Source organism: Narcine bancroftii, chromosome 3 (assembly GCF_036971445.1).
Source record: "Narcine bancroftii isolate sNarBan1 chromosome 3, sNarBan1.hap1, whole genome shotgun sequence".
NCBI lineage: Eukaryota > Metazoa > Chordata > Chondrichthyes > Torpediniformes > Narcinidae > Narcine > Narcine bancroftii.
Window position 1 is genome coordinate 84,667,374 of NC_091471.1, and position 22,708 is coordinate 84,690,081.

The window sequence follows — 22,708 nt, forward strand, 5'->3', positions numbered from 1 at the left end:
TTCTATCTGAAGGTTCACAGCATTTTGCAGCTTTAACTATTGGGTTGAGACGGTCTCATTGGAAATAACCACATCACGTGCAGAAAAGACAGGTCTGTTACAAGAGGTCATATATCTTGCAGGGACACAGGAACAGACCAAAAGGACTAAATCCAGGCAGATTTCCACTCATAGATCACTTACAAGGGTGTCAAACCCACAGGCCAGCATCGTGGGCTTTCTGGTGGAGGACGTTGTGACCCCCTGATGCATTACAAGCAAATAAAAGACAATTACATTTGTTTGAACCAGTACATTGAGTTTATAATGAATGTGCTCTTGTATCAATGTTACTTCATCTTTTTTTTCTTGACATTGAGATAATCAATTTCACTTTCTTTTTATAAATGAGAAATGTTATAAGAAATTCATAAACTATAAAATGTTAGATAAAACCAGAAATAAAACTAGTATATACTCTATACATAATATACAGACTTATCTTGTTATATGTAATTTAAAACTATTATGTATAAATAAGAAAAAACTATTCTGTATAGGTCAACTCATCTATATTATAATACAGTAAAACCCCTGATTCCCGGCACCTTGGGAGAATTGGTAGATACAGAAGAGGAGAGTTTTCCGATTGCTTAATTCTGTGTGTGGCATGAATGGAGAACTAAGGGTGAGGCGTGCCAATTTTAAACTTTGGCATTCTTTATCCATTTATTTTCCACAATTTTTTTTGCCGGATGCTTGAACTCTGGTTAACAGGAATTTTACTGTTTATGTCTAACTTTGTGAATGAATGCTAAGGAGACTAAAGGGAAATATATCCAAATTTAGACGAACTTTTAACAAAACATATCTTTTATTTTTTTTTGTGGGAGACCCGATTGGCATATTGAACAAAAGAAAATTCCTAAAAGAAAATATATTAATCTCCCATTATAATGATCAAACCAGGGCACTAAAAAAACTGCAGAGACAATTTCTGCTACAAATGCAATTCTATCAAGGTTGAGAATTGAGTTCAACAGCTGAAGACAAAGGAGGGAACAGTCATCGTTGGAGTGGGCTGAGTCAGAGTGGTGAGGCTTTGGCTCAACAGGCTTTGGTGGAAACAGATAAGAAGCAAGTAAGGGTCAGAATACGTCAGAAAGGGCCACCGTATTCGAGGAACAAAAAGGATTCACCAGGTAGGCAGATCAGGGGAGTTTTTTTTAGATATATATTTTGTTCTTCTGGTCATGGACAGTGGGAATTGTAGCCATGGCCAGGGAATTCTCCTCTTGGAAAAGTTGAGTCATCAGGGAAGCCAGCAGTATCCCTGATGACTTCCTCTGCGAGAAATGCATCAAGCTACAGCCCCTGACAAGCTGAGTTAAGGAAATGGAGCTGGAGTTGGATGAGGCAGAAGCAGTGTTAGACTAGAGTTACAGGGATACTATAACACCTAGGAGGAGGGTAGATGGGTGATAGCTGTGGTGTAATACTATTGGTGCGGACTTCGAGCGGGCCGATGATGTCACGGGACGGTACTTCTGCATCAGGGAGAGAGGCTCGGGACTAGCAGGGAAAAGCCTGCACATAGATGTTCACTAAGTGTATGGTAAAATAAAGCAAGCTACAAACGTGACTCCAGGCTCAAGGTAGTTTTTATTACAAGTGTGTTTGAACCCAACGCAACAACAGTCAGTAGAGGGAAAGGGAACAGGCAGGCAATGCAGGGCACCTCTGTGGCTGTCCCCCTCAAAAGCATGTATACCATTTTTGATATTGTTGGGGGGGTGGGGTGGAATGACTGACCAAGGGCAAGCCACAGAGATCAGGTCTCTGCCACGGAGTCCAGTGATCATAATGCCATTCAAGTTAATTATGGACCTTGGGTTGAATTTCTAAATTGGAGGAAGGCTAAAAGAAGACATGATGTTGCTTTTGATGACATTGTGAATGAAAATCCTAAGGGTATCTACATGAATATTAAGAGAAAAAGGGACAAAATTGGTCCCCTTTAAGATCAGAGTGGTCGGCTTTGTATGGAGTCAAAAAAGATGGGAAAGGTCTTAAATGTTTCCTGGTAAGAAGGGAAGGGAGGAAAAGAGGTGAGCTGTAGTGATAGGGGATGCCATAGTTAGGGGAATAGATAAGAAATTCTGTGGAAGAAATCAAGAATCCCAGATGGTAAGTTGTCTCCCTGGTGCCAGGGTCCGAGATATCTCAGATCAAGTTCATGGTGTTCTCAGGAGGGAGAGAGAGCATCCAGATGTCATGATCCATATAGGGACCAATGAAATGGCTAGGAAGGGTGAGGAGGTCCTGCAAGGAGCTAGGTTGAAGGACAGGATCTCCAGGGTTATGATCTCACAATTGCTACCCATGCCACGTGTTGGTGAGGTTAGAAACAGGAGGATAATGCAGCTTAACATGTGGCTAAAGACATGGTGTAGGAGGGAGGGCTTCAGGATTCTGGATCAATGGGCTCTCTTCCAGGGAAGGTGGACCTATTCTGATGGGATGGTTTGCATTTGAACTGGGAGGGGACTAATATCCTTGCAGGAAGGTTTGCTAGTGCTGCTCCAGTGGGTTTAAACTAAATATGCAGGGGGATGGGAACCAGAGCGCCAGAGTAGATAGAGGAGTGGAGGATGGAAAAAATAATGTTAAAATTTTATGCATCATTAGAAGTCAATGGATTGAATGCAGTAGAAATGTTCTCAGGTGCATCTATTTCAATGCAAGGATTATTGAAGGAAAAGCAGATGAGCTAAGAGCATGGATTTGCATATGGAATTGTGACATTGTGGCCATTAGTGAAAATTGGTTGCAGGAGGGCTGGACTGGCAAATCAATGTTTCAGGTTTCCGTTGAGCAATAGAACGGGGGGAAGAAAGGGGGAGGAGTGGCATTGCTTGTCAAGGAAAATATCACAGCTGTGCTCAGGCAGGACAGGCCAGAGGGCTGGTCTACGAGGCTATATGGGTGGAGCTGAGGAACAGGAAAGGTATGACGCACACTCATAGGTTGTATTATAGACTGCCCATTAGTCAGCAAAAATTGGAGGAGAAAATCTGTAGAGAGATAGCAGATAGCTGGAGGATAGTAGGAGATTTTAAGTTTCCACAAATTGACTGGGGCTCTCATACTGTAAAGGGGCTGGATGGCTTAGAGTTTGTCAAATGTGTTCAGGAAAGTTTTCTAAATCAATGTATAAAGGTACCAACTACAGAGAGTGCAATAGTGGATGTCATATTAGGGAACGAGACAGGACAGGCGACTGAAGTATGTGTGGGGGAACATCTTGGGTCCAGTGATCATAATGCCATTCAAGTTAATTATGGACCTTGGGTTGAATTTCTAAATTGGAGAAAGGCCAATTTTGAGAAAATGAGAAAGGATCTAGAATGTGTGAATTGGGATGTTGTTTTCAGGCAAGAATGCACGAGGTAAGAGGAGGACCTTCAAAGGTGAATTTTTGAGAGTACAGCATTTGTATGTTCCTGTCAGGATCAAATACAAGGAGAGAAGTCATAGGAAATCTTGGTTTTTGATCAATATTGGGGGTGTGGTTCAGAAGAAGAGAGAGATGTATAGCAGGTATAGGCAAAATGGAGGAAATTAGGCACTTGAGGAATATAAAAAAAATGCAAGAAAAACCTCAAGAAAAAAATCAGGAAGGCTAAAAGAAGACACGATGTTGCTTTTGATGACATTGTGAATGAAAATCCTAATGGTATCTACATGAATATTAAGAGAAAAAGGGACAAAATTGGTCCCCTTTAAGATCAGAGTGGTCGGCTTTGTATGGAGTCAAAAAAGATGGGAAAGGTCTTAAATGTTTTTATTTCATGAGTCTTCTTCTTTCTTTGGCTTGGCTTCGCGGACGAAGATTTATGGAGGGGGTAAAAAGTCCACGTCAGCTGCAGGCTCGTTTGTGGCTGACAAGTCCGATGCGGGACAGGCAGACACGATTGCAGCGGTTGCAAGGGAAAATTGGTTGGTTGGGGTTGGGTGTTGGGTTTTTCCTCCTTTGCCTTTTGTCAGTGAGGTGGGCTCTGCGGTCTTCTTCAAAGGAGGTTGCTGCCCGCCAAACTGTGAGGCGCCAAGATGCACGGTTTGAGGCGTTATCAGCCCACTGGCGGTGGTCAATGTGGCAGGCACCAAGAGATTTCTTTAGGCAGTCCTTGTACCTTTTCTTTGGTGCACCTCTGTCACGGTGGCCAGTGGAGAGCTCGCCATATAATACGATCTTGGGAAGGCGATGGTCCTCCATTCTGGAGACGTGACCCATCCAGCGCAGCTGGATCTTCAGCAGCGTGGACTCGATGCTGTCGACCTCTGCCATCTCGAGTACTTCGACGTTAGGGGTGTAAGCGCTCCAATGGATGTTGAGGATGGAGCGGAGACAACGCTGGTGGAAGCGTTCTAGGAGCCGTAGGTGGTGCCGGGAGAGGACCCAAGATTCGGAGCCGAACAGGAGTGTGGGTATGACAACGGCTCTGTATACGCTTATCTTTGTGAGGTTTTTCAGTTGGTTGTTTTTCCAGACTCTTTTGTGTAGTCTTCCAAAGGCGCTATTTGCCTTGGCGAGTCTGTTGTCTATCTCATTGTCGATCCTTGCATCTGATGAAATGGTGCAGCCGAGATAGGTAAACTGGTTGACCGTTTTGAGTTTTGTGTGCCCGATGGAGATGTGGGGGGGCTGGTAGTCATGGTGGGGAGCTGGCTGATGGAAGACCTCAGTTTTATTCAGGCTGACTTCCAGGCCAAACATTTTGGCAGTTTCCGCAAAGCAGAATTCATTTAAGAAAGGGGTCAGAGTCATGGGAAATAAGGAAAACAAGCAGTGAGGTCATTGAACCTATACAGATTAAAGAGGAGGTAGTGCTTGCTGTCTTAAAGCAAATAAGTGTGGATAAATCTCCAGGGCCTGACTAGATATTTCTTCAGACCTTGAGAAAGGCTAGTGTATAAATTGTAAGGGCTCTAGCACAAATATTTAAAATGTCCTTAGCTATGGGTATGGTGTTAGAGGATGGGAGGGTAGCTCACATTGTTCCATTGTTCAAAAAAGGCTCGAAAAGTAACCCTGTAAATTATAGGCCAGAGAGCCTGATGTCAGTAGTAGGTAAATTATTGGAAGGTGTTCTAAGGATCGGATATACAATTATTTGGATAGCCATGTCTGATTATGGATATTCAACATGGCTTTGCGTGTGGAAGGTCGTGTTTAACCAATCTTGTAGAGTTTTTCGAGGAAGTTACCAGGAAAGTTGATGAAGGAAAGGCTGTAGATGTTGTCTACATGGAATTTTAATAAGGCTTTTGACAAGGTTCCGCATGGGATGTTAATCAGGAAGGTTCCGATGCAAGATATTCATTGTAAAGGAGCGAATTGGATTCGACAGTGGCTGGACGGGAGAAGCCAGAGAGTGGTGGTAGATCATTGCTTCACAGATTCGGGGCCTTTGACTAGTGTTGTGCCTCAGGGTTCAGTGCTGGGGCTATTGTTGCTTCTTATCTTTTTCAGTGATCTGGATGATAATGTGGTAAATGGATCAGCAAGTTTGCAAATGACACTAAGATTGGAGGTGTTGTGGACAGCGAAGAAAGTTTTCAAGGATTGCAGAGGGATCTGCACCCACTGGAAAAATGCACTGAAAAATGGCAGATGGAGTTTAATGCAGACATGTGGGGTGTTGATTTTGGAAGGACAAACCAAGAAAGGACATATAAGATGAATGGTAGAGCACTGAGGAGTGTGGTAGAACAGAGGGATCTGGGAATACAGATATGTAATTCCCTGAAAGTGGCAACATGGATTGATAGGGGTATAAAGAGAGCTTTTGGCATATTGGCCTTTATACATCAACGAATTGAGTACAGGAGTTTGGATACAATGTTAAAGTTTTATAAGACATTGGTGAGGCCAAATAAGGAATATTGTGTGCATTTTTGGTCACCTAACTACAGGAAATATATCAATAAGATATGGTATTGGAATTGTCTTGCACAAGCTCACAAGACACTTCAGCAAGTGGTGAAAACTGCCCATCGGATCATTGCCTACCATTGAAAACATCTATAGGGAACAATGTCTGAGGAGGGTGAGATACATCTTCAAAGATGCATCATATCCGATTCACAGAGTATTTACTCTTCTTCCATCGAGCAGACACTACAGGAGCCTTCGCTCATGCACCAGTGGACTCAAGAAGAGCTTTCTTTTGACAAAACTGTGACTATGTTGAACACTGAATCATGGTGCTGAGCGGACCTGCATTCATATTGTAAAATTAGTACTTTTTAACAGCTCGTTGTAGAATAGTGGTGTTGGTTTTAATTGCGTATGTTTTATTGTAATGTATATAGCACATTTTTTTAACTTCTGGTCTGATGCTGGTTTATTTCATTGGCTGGTTTACTAGTACAATGACAATAAAGTGAATCATCATCATCAAATCGTGCAGAGGAGATTTACTAGGATGTTGCTTGGACTTCAGGAGCTGAGTTACAGGGAAAGGTTAAACAGGTTACAACTTTATTCCCAGGAGCATAGCAGAATGAGGGTTATCACTGCATTCCATCCACCCACCACTTTCATGTCAAAAATCTGTACCCACTGATCTCTGTGAAAAATTACCTCTGACATCTCCCCTGAACTTTCCTCTATTCATCTTAAACTATTGTTTTCTGGTAATGGCCATTGCCACCCTGATAAAAAGTTGTTGGCTGCCCATTTTAATCTATGCCTCTCATAATCTTGTCCACCTCTATTAAGTTGTCTCTCATCCTCCGTCGATCCAAAGAGAAAATCCTTATCTCGCTCACATTCCCTCATAAGACGTTTTCTCTAATCCATACAGCATCCTGGTAAATTTCCACTGTATCTTCTCTAAAACTTCCAAATCCTTCCTATAATGAAGTGAACAGAACTGAACACAATACTCTATATGTGACCTAACCAGAGTTTTATAGATCTGCAAGATCACCTCATGGCTTTTAAACTCACTCACTCAACTAATGAAGGCCAGCACACCATACACCTTCTTAACCACCCTATCAACTTGTAAGGCACCATTATGAGATCTATGGAGTTGAATCCCAAAATCCTTCGGTTCCTCCACATTTTTAAGAATCTTGCCACTAATCTTGTACTCTGCCTTCAAGTTCAAATGTCCAAAGTTTATCATTTCACACTTTTCCACATTAGATTCCATCTGCCACTTCTCCACCCAAATTTGCATCCTATCTATATCCAGATGAAACCTACAACATCCTTCTACACTATCCACAACATCACAAACTTCATATAATCTACAAACTTATTGGCCCATCCCTCAATTTCTTTGTCCAATTCATTTATAAAAATCACAAAGAGCAAGGGCCCTAGAACCACTGGTAACCCTTTGGAATACCACTAGTAACCAACTTCAAGCAGAATATGTTCCATCTACTACCACCCTCTGCCTTCTGCAGGCAAACTAATTCTAATTCTATGCAGGCACGTTCCCATGGATCCTATACATCATGACTTTTTGATTGATCCTACCATGAAACCTTGTCAAGTGCCTCATTAAAATATATATACTGTACACCATAATTACTGCCTATCTTCATTAATTTCTTTTAATTTCGGCTCATGAGGCACAACTTGCTCTTCATAAAGCCATCCCGAATAAGATTATGCTTTTCCAAATGCTTGTAAATCCTGACCCTAAAAGTTCAGTCCAATAAATTTCCCACCATTGATGTAAAACTCACTGATCTAGAATTCCCAGATTCTCCCTATCATCTCTCATAACCACGGGAATAATATTTGCCACTCTCCAATCCTCTGGTACCATTCTGATGGTCAAGGAGGGCACAAAGATCATTATGAACACCCCAAAAATCTCTTCCCCTGCTTCCTGTAGTAACCTGGGGTATATCTCATCTGTCCCAGGGACTTATCTATAGAATGTTTTCAGAAATTCTAACACTACCTCTTCCATAACTTTGATCCGCTCTAGCACATTATCCTATGATATACTGACTTCACATTGAACAATGTCCATCTCCCTGGTGAATATCGAAGCAAAGTTACCCTAGAAATCTCGAGCCCTCCCTGATTTTTGCCTCTTAAACCTTATGTATCCTTCCTTTTGACTAAATGTTCCTCCTTCTCTTCTCAACCATGTTTCCTTTACCCAACCATTCTTTCCCTATCTCAGTGGGGAAAAAAAGATATATTGAAGCCCATGCAAGTGGTCCCTAAACATCCTCCACATTTCTGTTGTGTATCTACCAGAGAACATCTGTCCCAATTTATGTTTCCAAGTTCCTGCCTAGTACCATTGTAATTAATCCTTCCTGAATTAAATACAGAGGTGTATCTATGCAAAATAGCGGCTATGGCAGAGGTGGCCAATGTGTCAAAATAAATGGTGACAAAGAAGTCTCGCAAGAGCTGGCCTTGGTGGCCACCATGTTACATATGGCATTGTATAATTGAGAGCAAACAGTAGGATGAGGAAGGAGGATGAGTGTACCGAGCATGGTGAATGTTCCTTGTAAGTCTGGAGTGGCAGGGATGGCCCCCAGGAGGGAGGGAGGAGAGAGAGGGGAGTGCTGCTGCTGCCGCTCGTTGCCACCTGCCCCTTCAGGTCATGCCCGCCCTTTCATGTTGCGCACCCACCACCCCCCTCAAGTGGCAGTCCGGGCACGTACTATGCCTGCCATACACTAGATATGCCCTTGATTAAATATTTTCCCATACTGTCCTAGTCTGTGGCAATTCTAAGGATGACCTGAGGAGAAAATTTTCTCACAAAGAGAGTGCAAGATAAATGGAAAAAGATGCTCGAGAAAATGATGGAGGTGATTATAATTACAATGTTCAAAAGCTATTTCGATAGGTTCATGAATAAGAAACATTTAGAGAGATCTGGACCACAAATGAGATGATGTAAGAATCTATCTTGGTTGGATAGATGAGCTGGGCCATTTCAATGCTGCATAATTCTGAATCAATTTATTATTCAATAAGAAACAAAGCAGTGAACGAACCACAAATCTGAAATTAAATGTCATGCTTTAGATATTAAGTTCTGTGATTATACTAATCATACTTCATACTAATTTTCATGAAAAGGGATTAACAGAGGACTGCAATTTATGCATTTTGTGAGAGGTGTCACTTCATAAACTTAAAATATAATATCATTTATGGTGACTATTTCTTAGTTTTAGAATATAATGCTATTTAAATTCATGAGTTCAAATAAAGTCAACTTAAAATTACTGAAAAGTTGAAAGCAGATTGGTTACATAGATTTCCTTTTTTTTAAAAAAAAATCAATAAATCCAGTAACTTACAAGTTGATCCACAAAAAGGCATCATCTCAGTTGAGATTTTTTTGCATATTCTGCTAGGAAAGGTATCAAAATCCTTTATATGTGCTTTACTTATAAAGTTCTTCTATTATTATTTTTGTTTTAGATCTCCAGCATTTGCAGCTTTTTGAATTTTATTTGAATGACAGAAGTTAATAATATGAGCATGAAAAAGCTCATGGCACAAATTACTAATTATACTCAAAAAGAAATGACAGGTTTTGCCAGAAAAATGCTTGGTCTCTACTAAAATCACAGGTAGCAGAAGTGTTTGTGAACATACTCTCCCTCCCCATAGAAGAACATTATATTGTTCCAACATACAACACACTCCATCAGGAAAACATTAATTTATGATTAATTACACTGTCGTGTATTTACAAAAATGTTTCATGGTAATAATTTGTCATGTATCTAAATTGATGGGTGACTTTTGTAGCCATGATCAATCAAATGCTAAGCAAGTGAAAAAAAATGTTTGCAGCCACACAGAGAAGGGTAATTTGTTTTACAATGTCAACTTTTGTTTCGTACATTGGCATTAAATATTAGACTCCAAGAGCACTGCATTATTTTGCCAGAAAAATCTCCATTTATTATCCGTAGAAGTACTGTTTCTTTCTAATACGTAAACTAAATATTATGTATCATGAAAAGTATTCAAAGCACCTATTGGTCAATCATCAGAGACCGTCAACTGCCCTCAGCTTTTGTTAAGAACGAGATGTCTTTCATGCCTTTTGTCTCCTTCAGCTTATTTAGAACCATCGAACACTACACCACAGAAAACAGGCTATTTGGTCCTTATAGTCTATGCCGAAACTTGTTCCAATGACCTGCACCCATTCCATAACCCTTCAGACCTCTCATTCATGTAGTTACCCAACTTATTCTTAAAACTTAAGAGTGAGCCCACTTTTACCACATCAGATAGCACCTCGTTCCACACACTGAGTGAAAATGTTCTCCCTAATGTTCCCCATCTACCTTTCCCCTTTCATCCTAAAGGCATGTCCTCTTGTATTTATCTCTCCTAATCTAAGTGGAAAGAGCCTACTCACATTTACTCTGTCTATACCCCTCATAATTTAGTAAACCTCCATCAAATCTCCTCTCAATCTTCTATGCTCCAAGGAATAAAGTCCTAATCTGTTTAATCTTTCTCTGTAACTTAACACCTGAAGACCCAGCAACATCTTAGTAAATATTCTCTGCACTTCCTGTAGTTTGGTAACTAGAAATGCACAAAATATTCCAAATTTGGCCTCATCGATGTCTTATACAACCTCACCATAAATCCCAACTCCAATACTCAATACTTTGATTTCTGAAGGCAAAGATGCCAAAAGCATTCTTTATATCCCTATCCACCTGTGATGCTGCTTTCAGGGAATTATGCATCTGTATTCCCAGATCCCTTTATTCTTCTGCAATCCTCAGTGCTCTACCATTTACCATGTATGTCCTACCTTGGATCATCCTTCCAAAATGCAACACCTTATACTTGTACTTACACTTTTCTGGCCCATTTTTTCCAGTTGGACCAGATTTCCCTGCAAGCTTTGAAAACCTTCTTCACTGTCCACAACGCCTCCAATTTTAGTGTCATCAGCAAACTTGCTGATCCAATTTACCACATTATCTTCCACATCATTGATATAGACAATAAACAACAATGGTCCCAACACCAATTCCTGAGGCACACCACTAGTCACAGGCCTCCAGTCTGAGAAGCAATCATCGACTACCACTCTTTGTCTTCTCCCATTCAGCCCCACTTTCAAATCCAGTTTACCACCTCTCCATGGATACCTAGTGTCTGATCCTTCTGAACTAACCTCCCAAGTGTGACCTTGTCAAAGGCCTTACTAAAGTCCATGTGAAACATCTACAGCCTTTTCTTCATCTACTTTCTTGGTAACCTCCTCTAAAATCTCTTTAAGAATCATTGAACATGACCTACCACGCACAAAGCCATGTTGACTAACTTTAATCAACTTGGCTGTCCAAATACCTCTATGTCCGATCTCTCAGAACACCATCCAATAATTTCCTTACTACTGATGCCAGCCTCATTGGCCTGTAATTTCCTGGTTTACTTTTGGAGCCTTTTTTAAACAAAGGAACAATATGAGCTACCCTCCAATCCTCCAGTACCTCACCCGTGGCTAGGGACATTTTAAATATTTCTGCCAGGGCCCCTACACTTTCTACACTAGTCTCCCTCAAGGTCTGAGGGGGATATCATGTCAGGCCTGGGGATTTATCTACCTCTATTCACTATAAGGCAGCAAATACCTATTCCTCTTTAATCTCTATATGTTCTTTTTATCTCTTATTGGTCTGTTATCGCTCCACAGATTTGCTCCTCCAATTCTCTCTGATTATTGGGTAGTTACATCTTTCCCGTTCCTCAGCTCCACCCATATAGCCCCTATAGTCGAGCCCTCTGGGCGGTCCTGTCTAAGCACAGCTGTGATATTTTCCTTGGCTAGCAATGCCACTCCTCCCCCTTTCATCCCTCCCCCTCTAATACATCTGAAACAATGGAACCCTGGAACATTGAGCTGCCAGTCCTGCCCCTCCTGCAAGCAAGTCTCACTAATAGCAAAAATGTAGTAATCCCACATTCCAATCCACGCCCTAAGATCGTCTGCCTTTCCAACAATACTCCTTGCATTGAAATAAATACACCTGTGAACATTTCTATCATGTACAAACCTTTGATTTCAATCATGTACAAACCTTTGATTTCTCTCTACATATCCAGTCCTCACTTGACCTTTATCCTCCTCCACCTCACTGTCTACTCTAACACTCTGGTTCCCATCCCCCTGAAAATCAGGTTAAAACCCCACCTCCGGAGCAGCACTAGCAAGCCTACCCACCCCCTCCTGTTTATGAATAGAACTCAAAGATTTTAGGAAGAAACACTTAAATTAGAATACAGTTTAGTCTTAACTAACATAGGAAAGCAATTAAGATTTTTTTTTCATTTCTGTTTGTATATAATTACTGTAATTTGCACCAGTGCTTTACAATATCTGCACTGAGACTTTTTTCTCTAAATAATGAAAAGGGGCAGATACTGGAGACCTAAAATAAAAAAAACCAAAAATACAACAAAAGATCAAGCATCATCTATGAAAAAGAGCAGAATATTTCACCAAAGGAGCTTAAAGGAAGACCGAAAAAGTCTTTGACCTGAAATATTCTGTTTCTCTATCCTTGAGATGCTGTACAACCTGCTGAATGTTTCCAGCATATGTTTTTGATGCATTTTTAAAAAAACCTGGCTCCCACATTATCTTTATGGATTGATTATGGAGGTGTCAAAATATGGAGACAAAGTGCTTTTACCAAAAACAGAATTATTTATCTTGAGTCAAATAAATTAAATATATTGAAACTCAACAGCTCCAATTTCTAATAATCTTCAAAAATATTCCTCAAGAGGGCACATGCTCAAAGTTGTATACATCTATCCATGTATGGCTGACCAAAATGAGTAAATTTGAATCTCTTAAAATTAATTTTTCAGGGAAGATAATTACATTTAGTTGCCAGTTTAAAATTTCAAATGCAAACAAGTCATTTAAAGCTGTTCCAATAAATGAGGACTGAAGGTAATGTGTAGGGATCAAAATGTCCATGTCACATATTGACAATAGACAAAATAAATCTAGAATCTGGAAAAAATGTGTTCCTCCAAAAGGATTGTTCCTCTACTGGAAATTGAGGGGCTATGCTTGATGGGGATGTCCCTGAAACAACAGAGGTGGGAGTAACCCTAGGGTGGGCACATTATTAGCAATGGTGCTACAAATTGTTAACACTTCTAAGAGAATGTACAAATGGATATGATACTTTGAGTTCTAAAAGACTATGCACTCTTTTTATTTATGTATACAGGTATACCCCACTTTACAAATCATTGCTTTACACAAATTTGCTTTTCCCAAGAAACCTGTGTTCACTTTTACGAAAGGATTTTCATTTGGACAAAAGCAGCGAGCCATGATAAAGGCTGTGCGTGTATCCCAAGCAGCTCCTTCCCCAGGAACTATGATAAGATGTTAGTAGATAGATGAATCTCTTCCTCTCTCTCTTACATCCTAGTCTCCTGTACACCCCATCCAGTGGCATCACTGGGGATGGTGTTACCCAGTGCGGTAACTCATGGTGTCACCACCCCAGCACCCCCCCACCCCCACAAGGGTCGAGTGTTTGAGTATAGCGAGGGAAGAAGAAACAGGTGTGTTTTTCTTGTATGTCTGGGGTGGCGGTGGTGGCGCTGAGCAGAGGGGGGTGGGGGCTCTCACCGTAGCGCATGAAGTTTAAAAAGTAAATTCCTACTTTATAGGCTGGATATTTATCATATCATTCCTGCTTTTAATAAATGTTAGTGTTATTTTAGGTCTTATATGTTTTTTGGTATGATTTGGGAGGTTTTTTTAGGATCAAAACATTTTCCCACAGAAATTAATGGTAATTGCTTCTTCACTTTATGCCATTTCAGCCTACGAAAGGTTCTGTAGGAACACTCTAGTTTCATAAAGCAGGGTATACCTATTTATGGATTTGACACAAAGAAAGTGAAGAGACCTTGCACTGTATAACCTCCCTCACATTTTTTTGTGAATAAATTCTATTTTGGAAAAAGGAAACAAAGTTCAGGATCAGCTTTATATAGCAGTGGAATTTTTTAACTTCTAAAACTCCTTGTTTTGATACAATTGATTTTTATTTATCACATATTGTTTGAGATACCATGCATTTAAAACTTCCCCTTATAAGTAATGCAAGTTTGGTTAAATCTAAGTATGAAAATAATTTAGTAAATATTTTGGTATTTCCTGGGACTTGATGTGTGATATTTTTAAATATGTGATAGATATCATTTTTTTTTTCCATTACACATAGAGAAACAGTCAAAAATAAACCTCTACACTATAAATCTCAACTTTGCTTCACAACTTTGCCCATTAAACCAATGCTAAAAATCAATACTCGCTGCAGCCCTTCCCATTTCAACTTGAGGAAGGACAATCACTCACAACGGAGGACATACTGTACAATTCATTTCTTCAAGTATTGTGGACATCGCTCACAAGAGAAGCATTAATTGGCCGTCCCCATCAGCCTGAATGAAGTCAGTCAGAATTTATCAAACGGTTGAGTCACACATATACCAAATATGTTGAGAACTGTAGATTTCCTTGATTTCAAGAGATTAGTGAATAGGGTGGTGACTTTTCAGACTGTAGCTTCATGCTTTGTATTAGCAATGATTGTTCTTTAATTCTAGATGTATTTCATAATGTTGGATTCTCCAGCTGCAGAAGTGGAATTTAAGATCATGCTCTTGGATCAATATGACAGGCCAAGCCCAGAAATTAACTACAGTCATCTACAGTATATCTGTCAGTGTAATTTTGGCAAAAAGGAAATGATTTGGACCATCATAAAATGATTCTCTTTTTAATTTGTGGGCATCTGATCTACTGTGATAAACCATGTGATTGCAATCAATCATCAGTTTGCATAATTAATATCCTTTTTAATTATAGAGGCTGCAGCCTGTTTCTGGGGATGAATGCTTAATGTATTTATAGAAAATTATATTAGGCAAAGGTTCCATTATTGTCACATAATATTACATTTAGAACGTAACATACATGAAATTCTTTAACTTTATTTACTGTAAGAAAGACAGAGAGTTGCCATTTTGTCAAGCCCCCCTCACAGAAATAAGGGCCCAGCAAGGAACAAACTTGCCACCCCTTGTTTACAAGACCAGTGCTCTAACCAGTGTTATAGAAAATTACATTAATGTGTTAGCTATTGGTTTAAATTAAGTAGGCTAATGCCTGGGTTCCAACATAAGGCTGAAAAGTTTACAGTACATAAAAGTATTAGGTAATAATTTAATAATTTGACCAATATTCTATGTCAGTTGTCTCAGACCTTTTACACATTTGAATGTTATCATTACATCTTTCTGAACTTAGAATTTTTAAAAAAGAATCTTTGTGAAGTATTTTATTTGTAGCACACAATAATAAGTATTTTAAAATTATTGAAATTGAGGCTTTTTGCATCTTCCTTGGCTTCTAACTCAAGTCATAACAAATAAGTAAAAAGAGAAGATGCTGGAAATACACAATAGGTCAGGCAGTACTTGTAGTGCCAGATGAAAGATGAATCTTTCAGTACAATCAAATGTTAAGTTACTTTCGCTCTTCATAGATGATGCCTGACCTAGGGGTGAGTCAGAGTCATTCCAGTGTTTTCTGATATCCAGCATATACTGTTTTTCTTTTTTATGAAATGCAAAATGATTATAGTTCTGTCAATTACCATATTTGATTGAATTGTATTTACACATGATAACTGGATGAAATAATACTTGGATGGAAGTATCTAAACACTAAAATTCTCAGCAATTTTTCACTCCATAAATGGAGCAAAGTTGTAATATTACACGAGTTAACACAGCTGCTAAAAAGTCAGAGAGGCTATCATTAGATGGGTGTTTCTCTGACTACAGGTGTTTTGCACAGATCAGAACTGGGACCTACATATATGATTGGGACAAAAATGCAAATTCAGGTGACATTAAAGCAGTGGATTTTGGAGAGCAAAGAAGGTTGCTAAAGGATACTGCAAGATATAGATCAGCTGGAGATATGAGTGAAGAAAGTTAAAGTTTAATCTGGATAAGTATGAGGCAATGCACTTTGGTAGGTCAAACATCAGGGTTAAGTATACAGTAATGGCAGAACTGAAAGGATCACGGATCTTTGGGTACAGGTTGCTAGCTCCTTGGAAGTGGTAACACAAGTAGATAAAGTTGTAAAGAAGGTATACAGCATGAATATCTTCATTGGTCAGGGCATTAAGTATAAAAGTCAGGAAGTTAACTGTATAAAACTTTGGTTAGGCCACTTTTAGATTGGATAGCTGCACTTCAGGAAGGATGCAGAGCCTTTGGAGGGGTGCATATCCTCCATTAGCCACACATCTGCCTTGGCCTCCACCGCACCCATATGCACCAAGGATGGAATTCCTCACCTACCACCCCACCAGCCTTGGTATCCAACACATCCTCCTCTGCCATTTCCACCACCTCCCACATTACATGAGTTAAACACGACTGCTAAAACATCAGAGAAATGAAATTGGTTTGGCTGCAGAGGTCAAACGCCATCATTAGAAGGGTGCTTCCATGACTAGAGACAAAGTCCCTCAGTAAATACCTTGCCCACTCCTTCCTCCCACCAACCATCCCCTTGGGACCTAACCTTGTGACTACAGGTGATGCTCCACTTGCACCCATACCTCCTCCCTCAGCACCATTCAGGCCCCCAAAGAATCCTTTCAAGAGAAGCAACATTTCACTGGTAAATCTGCAGGGGTCATTTACTGTATCTGATGCTCTCATTGTGATCTCCTCTAAATCATAGAGACTAGGCCCAGACTGGGAGATCGTTTTTTTGAGCACCTCGGCTCTATCTGCCATAATAGCATGGATCTCCCAGCGGCCACCCATTTCAATTCCCCATCCCATTCCCTTGCTGACGTGTCTGTCCATGATCTCATTCTCTGCCAAAGTGAGACCCATTTGCAAATTGGAGGAACACACCTCATCTTCAAAATGGACACCCTCAAACCGATGGTATTAATACCAACTTCTCTGGCTTTTGTTAAAATTGCCTCCCTCACCTTTTCCTGTCACCTTTGCCCCAACTCTGTCTCTCTGCCTTTGTTCTGTCTCCTTTTGCACTGACATAATCAATTCTCATTTCTCCCCTTATCCCCAATTAACACCTTTTGGTGGCCTGGACTCCTCCCTCAGCCAGCATTGTCTGTATTCTGAGATTTCTTGTTTTTTTCTCATTCTTTTTATTCCTTGAAGAAAGCCTCAAGCCCGAAACGTCAGCAATATATTTTTGTCTCATATGGATGCTGAAAGACCGGCTGAGTTTCACCAGCATTTTGGTGTGTTTTGAGTGCAGAAGAGGTTCACCAGAATGTTGCCTGGATTAAAGAGTAATAGACACAAGTAGAAGTTGGAGAAACTTGAATAACTTTCTCTTGGAGCATAAGGATTAGAGATCTGAATGAATTTGAGAAAATTAGGAGAGCCGTTAGAAGGAGAGACTGCCAAAATCCTTTCTCTCAGAAACTAAACATACCAGGGCCTGTAGGCTAATTGGGTGTAAACTGGGTGGCACGGACTCATGGGCCAAAACAGGCTGTTACATTTAAATTTATAATTTCAAGGTGAGTGGGCAAAGGTTTAAAGGATATGTTCAAGGTAAGTTCTGTGCTCTACGCAGTGTGGTAGATGTCTGGGAACTGCTGCCAGGGTAATGGCAGGAGCAGATATGAGAGTGAAATATGAAAGGAATTGAGACAGGCACCTGAACAGGCAGGGAACTGAGGGATATGGATCAAGCATGTACAAGCAAATTGGATTCATTTAATGTGGCATCTTGCTCAACACAGACATAATTGGCAGTAGGACCTACTCCTGTGCTGTTCAATGTTCAAAAGCATCAGTGCTCGTTCACTAATATCACAAGATCCACTTCCAGATCCATTATCATCTTTAAAGGATATGCTAAGCATGGAAAATTTTAATATAAATCTGGGAAGTATGAATCTTCTTAAAGTACACCTATTAAAGAAAGATGTTTTACTTACATATCACTAGCAATGGAGGAGTTCCTTGATATAGACTTTGGAGAGAGGTCATAGTCGCTGTCGGATCGGTACAGGAAGGACTCCCGCCGCTGACTATGTACAAAGTTGGCCTGTAGAATGAGTCCTGAGCCAGGGCTCATCATTGGATCTAAGGGACTCCGACCTGATGATGTGCCATTATCCACGTCAAAACTGAAAGAAAACGCATGAACAAAGAAAATAATTATTTGTTGCACAGATTATATAATTCATCTTAAAGAATTTTACAGTAAAAATCCCCATTATCTGGAAATTCAAGCAACTGGCAGCCTCAAGCAACCGGCAAAAATAATTCTGGAAAATAAATAGGTAAAAAAAAAGTTTAGAAATGATTGCTTGTGACTGATTTATGCTAATATTAATAATTTTGTGGGTATGGACACAGGGACACACAGACCCACACAATTATACACTCAGAGAATCCTTTGAAATAGCAGCTGGCAGATCTGAGAGATCATTTGTCTGCTTATTCATTGTTCTGCTGGAAGACTGTATGCTTAAAGAGACAGGGTGACTGCTAATTCAAAGCTATAAACAGTTCCAAGTTTTATGACTGTTCTCCATTGAAAACTCAAACAATAGGCATTTGCTCAGAAGCATCTGGGTATTTGCACAGCCATTCTGGTTTTGGAAGGGATGAAACTTCAATGACAGCCATGATGTCACGTTACCTGATTAAATACATTTTCAGAGAACATATTACTGTAACAGAGACATTTTGAAATCAGAAGGCACGTGACCACACTGGATTGAAATGTAGTAACAATCCTTTGGAGAAGGATGAATGCTTGTGTTCAAAAAGTGATTTTGAAGAGTTTAGTCACTTCAGCTGTCTCTTTGAAAAGGGGACAGATTCATCATGACCATTTCCACATGGTTACTCATGAAACCCTTGCCTGGGTCTGTGAAATCATTGTAAAAGAAAAACAAGTTCTGAAATTTCAAACCGAGAGAGGAAAATAATTCGTATGAAGAAACAATTCTCTGAAAACTTCTCTACAATAATCTTGTGAGTTTTGAGAAGTCCATAATTACTTTTGAACAACAATTTAAAGAATCTGAGTATCAACCCAAAATTAACTGAACTTTAAAAATTGATTCTTTTTACAATAGTGCTGAAACTGTAATGATTTTTTTGGTTTCTCTCTCTCTCTCTCACACACACACACACACACACACACACACACACACACACACACACACACACACACACACACACACACACACACACACACACACACACACACACACAGTTAGAGTTAAGTAAGAAGTGTTATATTATTAATAGCTATCAATAAAAAAAATGTTTTTGAAGATCCCATAGTCTTGGTGAATTTCTATTGCCACTAGTCTGGTATGTAACACTGCCTCGTGACAGTCAATTTACTAATCCACACAACACTCATTCAGCATCTGCCAATCCTCATAGATGTCTGATACCAGGGATTTTACAGTATTTGCTGATTCAAACCACTCCAATCTATATGGCTACAAATGGAAATTAGCTCAAGCAAGACCACAGAATGGCAACATCTTTTGACTTTCTGAGAGTATCAAACATGTAATTAAAGCTCTTTTAATTAATAACAAAAATTAAATGAGTAAGCATCTTGCCAGGAGTGGAATTGAAGGTAACAATGATGAAATTAAATCTCCATCAAAACTTTCTGAAGCCTGATAGCAAATGAGCTGTTAAGACTGCAGAAATAATATTTAATTGAAAGCAACTGTCAGTTTTGCTGCCAATTGCCACATTTCACTGAGGACTTTGAACCAGTATCTTATAAGCCAGTGAGATTTGATTACACTGAAACAATTTATTTTGGGATCCACTGATGGAAGAAAATGCTATTTCTCCAACTTTGCTTTTTTTAAAATCTTTATATTTTAAATCCTTCATAATGGGTTGGATATTCAGATACACTTTAAAAACTATTAAGATTAAAACAAAGAGTTAAAAATATTTAAAAAAACATTAAAAATAAAAAAATAACTGAAATAAAAATGTAATCACCTCGACCTTTATTCCATGAAGCCACAGAATCTCCTTCAAATATCCTTCAAAGTGGGCTCATTAACCTTGCATTAGATGGCCAGAGATCTCATTTGAATTGCTGAGAGAGGTTGTCCTGCAGAAAGGATACTGGTGAATCTGCCAATTCTGATCTAGTACTGAACTCTATGCAGTGTCCAGTGTAAGAATGCTGGCATATAGCCTCATGATTTTCATACGGTGAGCAAATTCTGAGCAACTAAATTTTAACCTTTCAGCATACCTTGATGAAGGGCTCAAGCCAGAAACATTGGTTATGTATCTTTATCTTTGCTCTATAAAGAGATCAAACTGCGCTGGGTGGGTCACATGTCCAGAATGGAGGACCATTGCCTTCCCAAGATCGTGTTATATGGCGAGCTCTCCACTGGCCACCGAGACAGAGGTGCACCAAAAAAGAGGTACAAGGATTGCCTAAAGAAAGCTCTTGGTGCCTGCCACATTCACCACCTCCAGTGGGCTGATATCACCTCAAACCGTGCATCTTGGCGCCTCACAGTTCGGCAGGCAGCAACCTCTTTTGAAGAAGACCGCAGAGCCCACCTCACAGTCAAAAGACAAAGGAGGAAAAACCCAACACCCAATCCCAACCCACCAATTTTCCCTTGCAACCGCTGCAACCGTGTCTGCCTGTCCCACATCGGACTTGTCAGCCACCAACGAGCCTGCAGCTGACGTGAACATTACCCCTCCATAAATCTTCGTCCGCGAAGCCAAGCCAAAGATAAAGTACACTGTTTGACCTGCTGAGATTTTCCAACATTGTGTTTTTACTTTGTTAAAAATAAGTGCTGATAATAATTTAGGAAAATCAATCAGACTTCTGGGTTGTGAGTGGAAGGGGAAAGCAATTGAGAAATCTGGTTGATAAATTATTCATTAACAACACACACACTGACAAAGATATTCAAATAAAAACAATGGAATTCAATGTCAAATTAAACGGTGAAAAAGAAAAATAGCACTAGAAAAAAAAGAAGAGACGGGAAAAATAAAACACTTGAAATTGTAAACATTTTAAATTTCCTATCAACAAAACTTTTGAGAACGAGACTTCATTGTTGTAAGTATTATATTTCTATGCCAGGCAGGGAATTTGCACCAATTAACACATCACATTTGTTATGTATTCATGGTTCTTCACCAGAGCCAAATTCAGTGCATAAGACTGTGTCATTGCCCTGACATTTCAGATAGTGGCAGTCAACATAGAAACTAGATCTTCCGCCCACCACGTCAATGCTAGCCATCAGTATCTATCTACACTGAGTCAATACACTTCATGCCTTGATGATTCGAGTGCACATCTAGATTCTTAGGGAATCATGGATACACACAGTTCGACATCATAGAAGTAGATCCATCAGCCCACTGCATCTATGCCAAATGTCTATCTTAATCCCACTTGCCAGCATCAATTCTAGATTTCCCCCCCACCCCCCCCCAACAATGTCCTGCTGATTTAAATACATACCTGCCAAGATGTTCTGCAATGTTGTTCCTCTCCATGCCGCCACCACCTCCTTTGGAAGCTCAAGCAAGAAACCAACTCCTCTTTGAGAAAAAAATGTACCCCTCAGATCCCCTTTAAACCTCTGCCCTCTCACCTTAAAATGTATGCTTTCTAGTTTATTTACCCTTCCCGTGGGAAACAGAAAACACTGGCAACCTATCCTATCTATGCCTCTTATAAATTTATATACCTCAGTCGTTTCACCTCTCAGTCACCTCTAGGAAACCAGACCTACCCTAACCAATCTTTCCTGATAAATGAAAACCCTCCAATCAAGGCGACATCCTTGCGAATCTTTTCTCACTCTTTCTATCTTAATCATGTCCTTACTAGAACATGATGATCAAAACTGCATAAAGTATGAACCAAAGTTTTGTACATGATGACCTCATTCCCATACTCAATGCCTCAGCTGATGAAAACAAGCATGTCATATGATTTGTCACCCTGCCAACTACTTTCATTCCCATTTTCAAGGGGCTGGGTACTTGTACACTAAGGTCCCTCTGTTCCACAACACTTCCCAGGACCTGTCCATTCATGATACATGTCCTGCCTTGTTTAACTACCCATAACGCATGACATCATACTGTTAAATTCTATCTGCCCACTTTCTCAACCTTAGAGAACTTTCTTCACTATCCACTTTACCACCAATTTTAGAGTCAACTTATTCATCATGCCAACTACATTCCCATCTACATCAATAATAAAAAAGACAAACAAGAGGACCCAGTGCTGATCCCTGCAGTACACCACTGGTCACTGGTCTCCAACAAGTCTCTGAAAAACAAACTTCCATCGCCAACTTCTGACACCTACCATCAAGTAATTTTTTATCCAATTTGCTAACTCACTTAGGATTCCATATGTTCTCCCCTTCTGGTCCAACATGCTAAGCAGAACCTTGCTGCAGGCCTTACAAAGGTCCACATAGATAATATCAAGCATGCTGCCCTCATTTATCCCCTTGAGATGTTATATCCTATGGATAAAGCCATGCTGAATGTCATTGATTAGTCTGTGCCTTTCCAAAT

At 39.9% G+C, this 22,708-nt stretch overlaps 1 protein-coding gene across 8 annotated transcripts in view; it reads right to left on the reverse strand.

Annotated features, from left to right (window-relative positions):
- The window catches only part of pde4d (phosphodiesterase 4D, cAMP-specific), a 1,272,582-nt gene that overhangs the window by 218,140 nt on the left and 1,031,734 nt on the right, over window positions 1-22,708 (reverse strand). For all 8 annotated transcript variants that reach the window (XM_069924452.1, XM_069924453.1, XM_069924455.1 and 5 more), the window contains one exon: window positions 18,067-18,258. In XM_069924452.1, the coding sequence (XP_069780553.1) occupies window positions 18,067-18,258 (192 nt within the window). The remainder of the gene's footprint in view (window positions 1-18,066; window positions 18,259-22,708) is intronic.